Source organism: Mustela lutreola, chromosome 12, assembly GCF_030435805.1.
Source record: "Mustela lutreola isolate mMusLut2 chromosome 12, mMusLut2.pri, whole genome shotgun sequence".
NCBI classification, from domain to species: Eukaryota; Metazoa; Chordata; class Mammalia; order Carnivora; family Mustelidae; genus Mustela; species Mustela lutreola.
Window position 1 is genome coordinate 27113306 of NC_081301.1, and position 11325 is coordinate 27124630.

The 11325-nt window shown below is 40.3% G+C and overlaps 1 protein-coding gene across 3 annotated transcripts in view; it reads left to right on the top strand.

The window, feature by feature from the left end:
• ABCA1 (ATP binding cassette subfamily A member 1) overlaps window positions 1-7361 on the top strand; it is a 128159-nt gene extending 120798 nt beyond the window's left edge. For all 3 annotated transcript variants that reach the window (XM_059143293.1, XM_059143292.1, XM_059143294.1), the window contains exons 45-50: window positions 16-157; window positions 554-688; window positions 1673-1776; window positions 2300-2392; window positions 3052-3295; window positions 3902-7361. In XM_059143293.1, coding sequence (XP_058999276.1) covers window positions 16-157; window positions 554-688; window positions 1673-1776; window positions 2300-2392; window positions 3052-3295; window positions 3902-4042 — 859 coding nt within the window. In that variant the 3' untranslated portion in view covers window positions 4043-7361. The remainder of the gene's footprint in view (window positions 1-15; window positions 158-553; window positions 689-1672; window positions 1777-2299; window positions 2393-3051; window positions 3296-3901) is intronic.
• Window positions 7362-11325: the final 3964 nt, after the last annotated feature.

The window sequence follows — 11325 nt, forward strand, 5'->3', positions numbered from 1 at the left end:
GTTTTTCCTTTGCAGTATCTTGTCAGACATCCATGAAGTCCATCAGAACATGGGCTATTGCCCTCAGTTCGATGCCATCACGGAGCTACTGACTGGAAGAGAGCACGTGGAGTTCTTTGCCCTCTTGAGAGGAGTCCCAGAGAAAGAAGTTGGCAAGGTACCGTGGGCACCAGAAGCCAGCCTGCCCCCTTCGCAGGCTGACAGTATGCCTTATGGTTTTGGCCTTCACAAATGACCGTTGGCTTCAGGCTCTTTTTACACATGGGTGCAGCAATATGAGATGCTGGCTGCTCGCACCTACTTTGCGAGGTGGGAATCCGTGGCGGGGGGCAGGGGTGAGTGGACATTCACATGCTGCAGAGCAGAGAGGAAGTGCTGTGCCCACCCCCACGAGTTCTTTCCCTTTGCTTTTTGGCTCCTTGGCACTTGCTATTATAGAATCTACTCAGTGAGAAGAATTTTCCTAGTCCTGCTCTGTAAAGAATCATCTGCACGTGTAAGAAAACATGATAAACACACCAGACAAAAGTCAAGGTGCGTTTTATTACTCCAGGTTGGTGAATGGGCAATTCGGAAACTGGGCCTCGTCAAGTATGGCGAAAAGTATGCTGGGAACTATAGCGGAGGCAACAAGCGCAAGCTCTCCACAGCCATGGCTCTGATCGGCGGGCCCCCTGTAGTGTTTCTGGTGAGTGTGACTGAGTGGAGAACTCTTGTGTGGGCCTGAATGGAAAATGAAGTCCCGTATGTCCAGGGATATTGCCGGACTGGCTTGACTAATGGCAAGTCATCCTTCCTCTGACCGGGAATCGCAGAGCCACCTTAGAAAACCAGAGGGAAGTTCCTTTGTTCTTCTCCTTGATACATGTTGGGGTGGCTTTGCCATGCCCTCTGATGCTCCAGAGAAGAGAAGCTCTAGGGCCCTTTTGTTTCTCTGGTGTTGGGGAACGCTGGCTCGTGTGGCTGAGTCTCGGATATGTGATTTGAACTTTCTCTGGATCATTCTTTCAGACCGTCTGTGTATTCATCTCCTGAAAATGGAGATTGTGGACACAGCTTCAAGATCCCCAGGGTGGCAGCTGGGTTATAGTTCTAACACATAGATAGATGGAAAACAGAAGATTAAACTGGACAGGAGCCCCTTGGCCCTTTTTCTTCTGCTTTGAAGTTATTGTAGGAAGAAGCCTTGGGTTAGGGCTTTAATGTTATCTGTACCGTTTGGATCTGCAATTTGTTTCTCTAAGACTAGCAAGTACAATATAACAGGCTAAGCTATAATGAACTAGAATAAAAAAAGAAAAGTAATTTTACCCAAACCTTCTATGGACTTCAATAGAGACTTCAGACAAAAAGAATTTTCAGTGTATATTTGTCAGTCATGAAAAGATGATTGAAACTAAATAGCTTTTTCCTTTCCCTTTCTATTCATTTGGAGAAATTTAATTTAAAAAAAAAATTGAGTTTCCTACTTCCTACATATTGGTAAGAGTGAACTGGTTACAAACAAGTACGCAGTTTATTTTTGTATGTGAGGTCTGATTTTTTGGTCTATCAAGAAATAACTAGAATGGTAAGTTGGCATTTGGCTATTTTAAAGATGCTTCTGCATTTAAAAAGAAATCTATCTTTGTGTTTTCAGGAAGTAATAGGGCTTATTTTATTCTCATTACAGGATGAACCTACCACAGGCATGGACCCCAAAGCCCGGCGATTCTTGTGGAATTGTGCTCTAAGTATTGTCAAGGAAGGCAGATCAGTAGTGCTAACATCTCACAGGTCAGCAGTGAAGACTGGGCTTGGCATCTGTGTTGTGTATATTTATGATTTTCCAAGTAGTAATGTGATCATTGTATAAAAATGAGAAAATGTGGTAATCACCTGAAATTGCATCATGAGGACATAAACATCGCTGTCATCAGGCTATGTATCTTTGCAGTTTTCTAATGCGAATCTGTATACACACACACACACACACACACCCCAGACGTGTGTATATTTACAGGCAAAAACGCAAGCTGTGTTTCATATGTAGACAGTATTCCAATAGGAAATACCCAAGTTTGTTTAGCTGTTCCTCTTTTTGTAGACATTTGGACTGTTTCCAACTTTTTTTTTTTTTTACAAGTATAAACAGCACGGCAGTAGACAGCATCATGCCTACATCTTCATGTATTTGTGATAGGAGGCAATTATGCCCTAGGATGCTGGAAATCTATCTCTTTGAAATTCCAGATGTCACATGATGTTCGGATGGTTAGAGCAGCATCTTTCTAAAACAAAAATCTCTGTTTTCCCACAGTATGGAAGAATGTGAAGCTCTTTGCACTAGGATGGCAATTATGGTCAATGGGAGGTTCAGGTGTCTTGGCAGCGTTCAACATCTGAAAAATAGGTAACAAAGATAGTATCTTTGGGATAACCCTTACTGAGGACACTTGTATTTATTCTTTTTGTGAGTGTATAAATGGTGGCTCTAAAAATAAAGGGAAATAAACTGAACAAAATGGTATAGTGGAAGGAATAAGGGCTTTGAAGCCAGAGCTGCATTTGAATTCTCTTTACCTTCTCCTGGTGTGGGCCCTTGGACAGATTGCTTAACTTTTCTAAGAGTCTGTATCCAAGAATATCTGCTTTCTGGCTTTGCTAAACAAATGAAATGGGGAATTTTACATACGTCAGTGTGGTCACAGCATAGGCTGTGGGATCAAACACACACGAGTCTACACCATGGCCCCACCACTAGGAGCTCTGTACCATGAGCAAGCGACTAGCTCCGTGGACTTCAGTTTCTCTGTAACTAACATCTGTCGGACTTCACATGTCCAGGTGAGGAATCAGTGAAATCATGTGTCTGAGGCACTCGGCATGACACGTCACATAGACTAGATCATCAGTAAATGGTAACCAGTTCCTTCTCTTAGGTACTTATTTCTGGGTAAAACTTTTGGGAGCTTCCTTTTTTATAGCACCAGTTGGGTCGGGTTACATACTATTTTGAGAAGTTTCCTGAGGATCTTCCATTGGATTTTTTTTTTTTTTTTCTGCTTTCAGGTTTGGCGATGGTTATACAATAGTGGTACGAATAGCAGGGTCCAACCCTGACCTAAAGCCTGTCCAGGAGTTCTTTGGACTTGCCTTTCCGGGAAGCGTCCTCAAAGAGAAACACCGGAACATGCTCCAGTACCAGCTTCCGTCTTCCCTTTCTTCTCTGGCCAGGATATTCAGCATCCTCTCCCAGAGCAAAAAGAGACTCCACATAGAAGACTACTCTGTTTCTCAGACAACACTTGACCAAGTAAGCTTTGAATGGCATTTTCAGGGTGGAGATTCCCGATCCCTGTCCCGCACTCCCACGATGAGTCCTAGAGCAGGTCTGACTGAGCTTGAATCTGATTTACTGTGACTCTTGCTTTTTACTAAACCACCCTGAAGGTGTAAAGGAAGATGATTCTGTTTACTTCCGAGGATTATTGTGAGAATAGGTTGTAATAATCATCACAGTAACTGTCATTTTCTGAATACCTACTATGGGCCAGACATTTTGCCAGGTGTCTTATCCCATTTAAATGAGACAGCATCAAGTACTACCTGGATTCTGGAACTTAGTAGCTGTTCGGTAAATGTTAGTTTTTTTGTCTCCCTTCCCTTTTAATCAGGCCTCTATGAATCAAAATAGATGATCGAGTAATTGGTGATTTGAGGGGCAACAGGGAAGCTCAGTTTTCAAATGGTTAATGTGTTTTTCCAGTGTCCCCTCTTCCTCACACACAGTTTCCTACTTTATTTATGCGATCTTGTATTCTCCTACTGTGGCTTAAGCTCCACATGGTGAAAAATGCAACAAGAACAAAGGAGGAGCAAGGAGAGAGCTATTTATAAAGGCCAACCTTTCTTTTGACAGGTGTTTGTGAACTTTGCCAAGGACCAAAGTGATGATGACCACTTAAAGGACCTGTCATTACACAAAAACCAGACAGTAGTCGATGTTGCGGTTCTTACGTCTTTTCTCCAGGATGAGAAAGTGAAAGAAAGTTATGTATGAAGAATACTGTTCATACAGGGAGACTAAAAGAAAGGAGGAACTAGCCCTTCCTTTGCACCACGTCAAGCGTTCCAAAAGCAAGAGCTGGACGTTTTTGTGGGAAGAAGTAAACTGGATACTGTACTGATACAATTCAATGCAATGCAATTCAATGCAATGAAAACAAAATTCCATTACAGGGGCAGTGCCTTTGTAGCCTGTGTCTCGTATGGCTCTCAAGTGAAAAAGACTTGAATTTAGTTTATTACCTTACACCTATGTGAAACTCTGGTATGGAACCCAGCGGACAGATGGGTTTGAAACCACACTTTTTGTTTTTTTTCCCTTTGTAGTCTCACTGGGGTTGCAACAATAATTAATCAAGTAATCATGGCCAGTGATTATTTATCAAAGTCAAAAGGCATATACATCTTCATTCAGTAAGCCATGCCATGCCAGGACACTGGTTTCCCAGTGACACATCCATTGCTGGCAATGAGTGTGCCAGAATTACTAGTGCCAAGTTGTTCAGAAAGCCTGAAGGACTGTGGTGTGTCATGCACACTTTTGCAAAAGCTGTTCTGCTTTAGAGTCCATCAGCATCATTATCAGGTGACAAAATGGTGCCCTGGATGGGGAAAGTCCTGTTTTGTTTCCCTCTTTGATGAGCTGCTCTGGTGTGGGTAGCTCAAGACAGGTGAGACTCGGTTCCATTTTTAGGTTATCCCATGCTTGGAGCCATGGGTCTCCAGGGCCATTTTTCTGGGACTCTTTAAATATACTAAGATCCTGGTGAGCAGTAAAGAGCTGGCAGACCGTTGAGGCTGCAGGCTGCTGAGGCCAGGTCATGGGATTGAACACGTTATGTGGCTTGTTCAAACCTAGGGAGGCCTGTGTCCATTTGTCCTGGTTGTCTGCTAACACGGTACATCGCATCTCAAGATCTTCCTGTCTGACATGAGTGTAGTATTATTTCTGGCTTTTTAAATTAATCTAGACTATGAAAGGACAGAGTTATATTTTAATAAAATTCTTCGTACTTTTGATGTTGTTTGGAATCTTATGGTCTGTCAGTGACATGTGAATCCTTGGAGTGGCCTCTTTGTAGAACCCCGTGGTGTAGGGGAGTCAGGCCGTACTGCCTCACCGGCTTTATTTCTCATGGAAGCCTGCATGTGGGTCCTCTGACTAGTGCCTGGTGACCAGAAAACAATGTGGTGGTCAAGATCTCATGACAGCATTGTATTTGAGTTTTTTTTAAAGATCATTTAAAATACTCTTAATCTCGGTATGTTAATCAAGTAGTTTTTGAGTGTATGTTATAGCTGAACTGACTATGTATGGGTGGATTGGGTGGGGAGAAATTAAGTCTCAGTAGATGTATTGTGCCATGTTATTCAGCTAACAGGTTTACAAATAGAGGTTGTTTTGTTGTTGTGGTCGTGGGATCCCAGTGAAAGAATACTGGGCAGTTTTTTTGTTTTTGTTTTTAATAGCAACAGTGCAAAAGCCAAAAAAGTTTGTCATAAGGGTTACAAGATTAAACAATGAATACGTTCACAAAAAAGATCACTAACTGCAAAACTTGTTGAGTAACACAACTTGTGCTTGTGGGTATTTTTGGTTCTGTCAAATAATCGGCTTTGAAGATCTTAGGTATCCCATGCTGACAATCTCAACTTTTTCATCTCTTCAGTCCTAAGTTTCTCATGAAAAAAATAACAACAGCATATGCCCCCAGGTGAAATATATTTGACTTTCCTGACCCAGTCTTATTTTTTTTAGTCAACAAACACTTTAAGAAATATTATTTTACTAATGCTTAATGTGATCTGCTTTGAGACAACAAAAATATGTGGGGAGTACTACTGGGTGAAATTCAAGCCATCTTTCAGTATCATTATTAATTTCTTTTTCTAAAATTTAAATATTAACTCTAAAGGTATTAAGATTTCGGATCTATTTCAAGTCTGTATTTTTTAAAATTTATAGAATGTTACCACATAACTTGTTTGGAAAAAAATGACTTAGAAATTAATGCCAATATCTTCTAAAATGATAAACAAGTAATGAAGGCCCATTTCCAGTAACTATTGGCATGATGAGGTCATTATATTTTGTGCTATCTTTAATGATATAAAATTCATAGAGTAATTTAGTTTTTCCTTATTTAATATTTTTCAAAATCAAACTTTTGTTAGTATTCCCATTTTACTAGAATCATGTTCTAATTCTCTATCTTACTAAATCAGTGAGCAGCTCCTGGCTTTAATTACTCTGACTTCAAGGCCATATTTAAAAAAATCAAAAGACACTGTGAACTGTTTCGGAAAACAAAAAACAAAAAACAATTCAATATAGATTTACAAGGATCTCTTCTGAAGCTAGAAACAATCTATAGCTACACACTGACTTCACACTGTTAACCTTTTAGACTATCCAAATAATCATCTTTTACATTTTCCTGTGTAAACCTAATTCTAGTACAAATTTCTACCAACTCTCTCCTATGGTAAAATTTCTATATATTCCCTGTGGAAATGTAAGTATGCGAGTTTCCAAAATTCTCAAAAAAAAAAGTGTTCAGAGGTTGCCACTTTTGCTTCTTTTGGACACCTTGGAAACTCCATTAACAACTGTGAATATGAAAATACAAAAGAAAACAATCACAAAGCCCTTTACACATAAACATTCAGCACAGCTCTTTCTTAAAAAACAGCCAAACCTCAGACTACTGTATTTCCATATCTGTACTGAAGTGTGTGCATTGTGGCGATGAAATGCTGCACATCTTTCAGTCACTGTATAGTGATCATTGATGAAAGGGATTTGTCTGTTTTCTTCTCGTGGTTGTATATATCAGGTAAATTTTTTTCCAAAGAGCCATGTGTCATATATAATATTGAACCACTTTGATACTGAGATATTAATTTGTACCCTTGTTACTATTTACTAGTAATAATAAAGTACTATAGTAATATAGCTCTAATTCTCTTCAAAGTTGTTGCATCCCTTTTATAGAATGTTTCTATTTCCATAAGGATTAAGTATTCTTTCTTCTTATACCCTAGGATGAAGCTATGTTTTTGTGCTTTTTCTTTATCATTGGCTCTTCATTCCAAGCACTTTATGCTGTCTCTAATGGGATCTATTTTTGCACTGGAATATCTGAAAATTGCAAAACTAGACAAAAGTTTCACAATAGATTTCTAAGTTAAATCCTTTTCATTAAAAGGAAAAAAAGAAAAAAAATTTTGTATGTCAATAACTTTATATGAAGTATTAAAAAAAAGGCATATTTCTATGTTGTAATGAGTCACGAAATAAAGCTGTGACAGTTCTGCTGGTCTATGCAAATTTATTTCCATGCATTCGCAGCACCACCTACTGTTAAGGCTCATAACGCCATTAGAAAAGTAAGAAAAGTAAGAAATTTTCGTCCACTTCTAGTGGGGAAGCTCTTTCTTTTGCCTGGAGTAGAAATTTTAGAAAAGGCTAAATGTCCTGTTTCTCACAAAAGAGAAGTGAAGGGATTACTTGGAGACAAAGGGTGTTTACACTTTCATAATCAGTTAAGATAGTAAATAACAAGTTTAAGAGGCTGTTAGGTAAAATGTATTCGGCTTGATTTTGAAGCTATAGAGAGATCTCTGAAAATACTCTGTAGCTAAGCCTGTTCGGTAAAAACTTCACTGCTTTATTTGGTATTGAAACTACAAAGGCCGCCTTCCGATGTCTTTTGTTTGTTCAACCGAAAACATGGACAGAGTGTGGCAAGGGTATTGGCGGGGTGTGCTGGGCGTGGTGGCCTGGGTGAGCAGGAAAGTGGAAGAAGTAGAGGAACATTGGCGGTGCCTTCTCTTCCTCCTGTAACAAGTGCTGGGCAACTGAAAGCCAGGGCTATGTGGGGCTGTGATGAGACTTGTGGATGTAATTTTTATAGCTCACTAGCAAAGTCTCAGGAAAGATGTCTGTTTATCTCAGTACCTGAAGAAACCTCCGTCAAACACCCGCTCATAAGCAGCACAGCAGAGTCACGGCTCTATGTGGGGCCTCCTCTAATGGCCGAGAGGACAGGTACTGAGTGAGTGGCCCTTTGCTAAGGTGTGCATCACACTGAATGCGGAGGAAGGATCTCGGTCTGAGAGTGAGCCTTCTTGACCACTTGGAATCAGTGTCGCAGCTGTGTCTTTCTCTCTTAAAGTTCACATTACAGCGACTTCAATGAAATGAAAGAAAACTGTGTTTCTTGGTGAAAAACGACAATCGAGAGAAGAAAGCTCCTGAAAGATGAAAAGGCAAGTAATTTAGATAACCGTGTAAGTCACCCACGAGTCCGGAGGAAAACCTGTCTAGAGAAGAGCCTATATAAACATTGGTAGGTTCAAAAAACCTTGGAACCTTTGAAATGTTAATGCATGCATTAAGTACAAAAAACTGGAAGGGAAAAAAGCTACACTTTTTAAAAAGTGTTTTACTGTGTTGTCAGGCACTTCATTTAATCCCCAATTAACTACCTGCCCTATGAGGTAAGCAGTACCATTTGATGTATGAGTAAATTGTGGCTCAGTGGATAAAGAAAGAACTTGTTTAAAGTTCAGCGGCTACTAGAGTGGCAGAGGGTTCTTTCTGGTGAAGTTGAGTATCATAAAATCTGCCTGGTATCATCATACAGTAATTTCACCAATATTTATTGAGCTCTGTTGTGCACCGTATTTTCTAGGTTCTGAGATGCAGTGTTTAAGGCTGAATTCCTGCTCTACTGAAGTTAAATTTCAGTGGAGAAGTCTTACTTGCATTCACAATGGATGTGTAGACAAACACATATAATACACTCAGACCACAGTAAATGCTCAGAAGAAAATGAGCCATGGTAATAAGTTAATTATGGAAATGAGTCAGAAATGGTGCCTGAAGAGTGATGTTTGAGCTCAGATCTGATCAAAGAAAGAGGAGCCAACATTTGAAGGGGGGCAGAGAGACTGCTCCTGGAAGAAAGAGCACCTGGTGCAAAAGCTCCAAGTGGGAAAAAACTTGGCAGGTTGGGGAAGGAGGGAGAGGATCCTAATGTCTCAAGTGGTAGAAGGGGCAAAAACCAGAACCTGTAGGGCCTCGCAGGCCATGTTAAGGTATCTGGATTTTACTGTTAGTGCAATGAGGAACCACTGGAGAGTTTTAAACAAGGTTAATGGTTTGATGTAATCACTGTTTCAAAAAGAATGCTGGCTGTGTGGGGAGAAGGGACAGTAAGGAGGCTAACATGTTGGTGGATTGAGCAAGGGTATAGCAGTAGACACAGGGAGGAAGAGAAATGTTCAGGATCTATTTTAGAGACAAAGCCCACAGGAATTGCTGACAAGCACCATGTAGAGGTTGAGGGCAAGAGAGCTATCAAGATGACTTCTAGTTTGTGGCCCAAACTAGGTAGATGGTTGTGCTAAAAGGGCCATTCATACAACAGTCTGGTGCTCAGGAACAACGATGGGAAGGAAGTTAAAAATGTGTTAAGTCATCCCCACATATATGGTATTTAAGCCTTTCGACTCAATGGGCTGACCTAGAGAGAACGAAGATAAGAGAACATTCCTGAGATCCTACCCACATCTAGAAGAGACGCCAGCAAAGGAAAGAGAGGGTCTGGCCAGTGAGGAGGATTATCTTGAGTATGATGCCATTTACTGAAGCCCAGAATCAAGTGTTTCAGGAAGGCAAACGTGGTCAGTTGTGTCCAACACTACTGAGAAGATAAGCAAGGTAAAGGCAGAGGAAATGACTAAATTTGGTAAGACAGAGGTCCCTGGTGACCTTGAGAAGACTCCTTTCAGGAGACTGACAAGGATCAGGTTGAGGGAAGAGTAGGAGGTAAAGACGGGGAATATACGTCAGTCTACTGAGAGTTCTGCTTTACTGTGAAGCAGAAAACATGCCACTAGCTGATCACAAAGCTTTTTTCTGGATTCTTGTCTGTCAATAGTACAGGCTGCACCCGAACACCATCTCACCTTTCAATTTTGTTGTTATATTTAACCCTTTAGACATTTCTTCTCTCCACAGTCTTCTGCTGTACTTTGTTTTCCAAGTTTCCCTTAAGACAGCTAATTCATGATTTACTATTTTATACTTTTAGAAACACAAAATAAGATAGCTCTAAATATAGACTTTCAAGAGAGCTTGTAATTACTAAACCTAGTTTTAGAAGGCAGGTGCACTCAACTAAAATGGAAATTAAAGGTGTTTCAAGAAAAACCCTAGGATCTGTGTGGTACTGAAAACTTTCTGGGATTATTATTATGTTATCTTCTTGATGTAACTTAACATCTACAGTAAAGTTGTGAAATTGTTACTGTGACACTACCCCATAGCAACACAGTATAAGTTCTAGAGAAGATAGTATAAATATGAAACACAAAAAAATCTGCAGAATGGGTATGTAGGCTTTTATTCAGGTAACCATTCTCATAACCATAGATATTTTTAAAATAAATAGCTGTCCCAAGTATCTTTGTTAGTGATCCAAAATGAACAAAAATTAACTGTTAAATGAGCACATTTTAGTACATAAAACAAGTCTTCCAAAGTCTTTAACAAAGACCTAATTACAGTATTTTCCAAGTTAGAGTGACTCATAATTAATGTGAAAACCATAATTAATACAGATGACACAGGTGATACTATACTTTGCCAAGGTAAAGAAATATATTTGATCTTAGATTCTAAAGACTCCCATTTGATCACAAAATAAACCTACTGAGCAAAAAAAATAAAATAAAAAAATCTCAGAAAAAATTGACATGAATAGACATTATATATAAATTTTATAATATCAGGTACTGAAAGACCCACGGATCCCCTTACCCAAGAATCCAACACTGCCACTGGATGCAATCAGCAAGAGGTTCTTTATTATTACGCAGGCGCCTGCGGGTGGTCAGCGCGCGCCTGCGGGTGGTCAGCAGCTCCTGCTAGCTGAGCACACCTGGCTGGGGTGGTGCCGGGTTTTTATAGACAGGTACAAACAAGTTTTGGGTGGGGCGCAACTGATTGGTTGACAGAACTTTTGAAAAAGGCATACGTGGAGTTTGCTGATTGGCTTTGGGGGCGTGCGCGCGCGTGCGCGCAAGAGAGAGGCGGGAAGGGGGAACAAGCTGATTGGTTCTGAGGGCCCGCGCGCGGGAGGAGAGAGGCGGGAAAGGGGAACAAGAAGGGGGAAGGTAGGAGTGCCATCATGGCGTCTTCTATTATTTCTATAAGCCAAGCAGTTACAGAAGGGCAAAAGAGCGATTAATAAGCAATTAATAACCTAA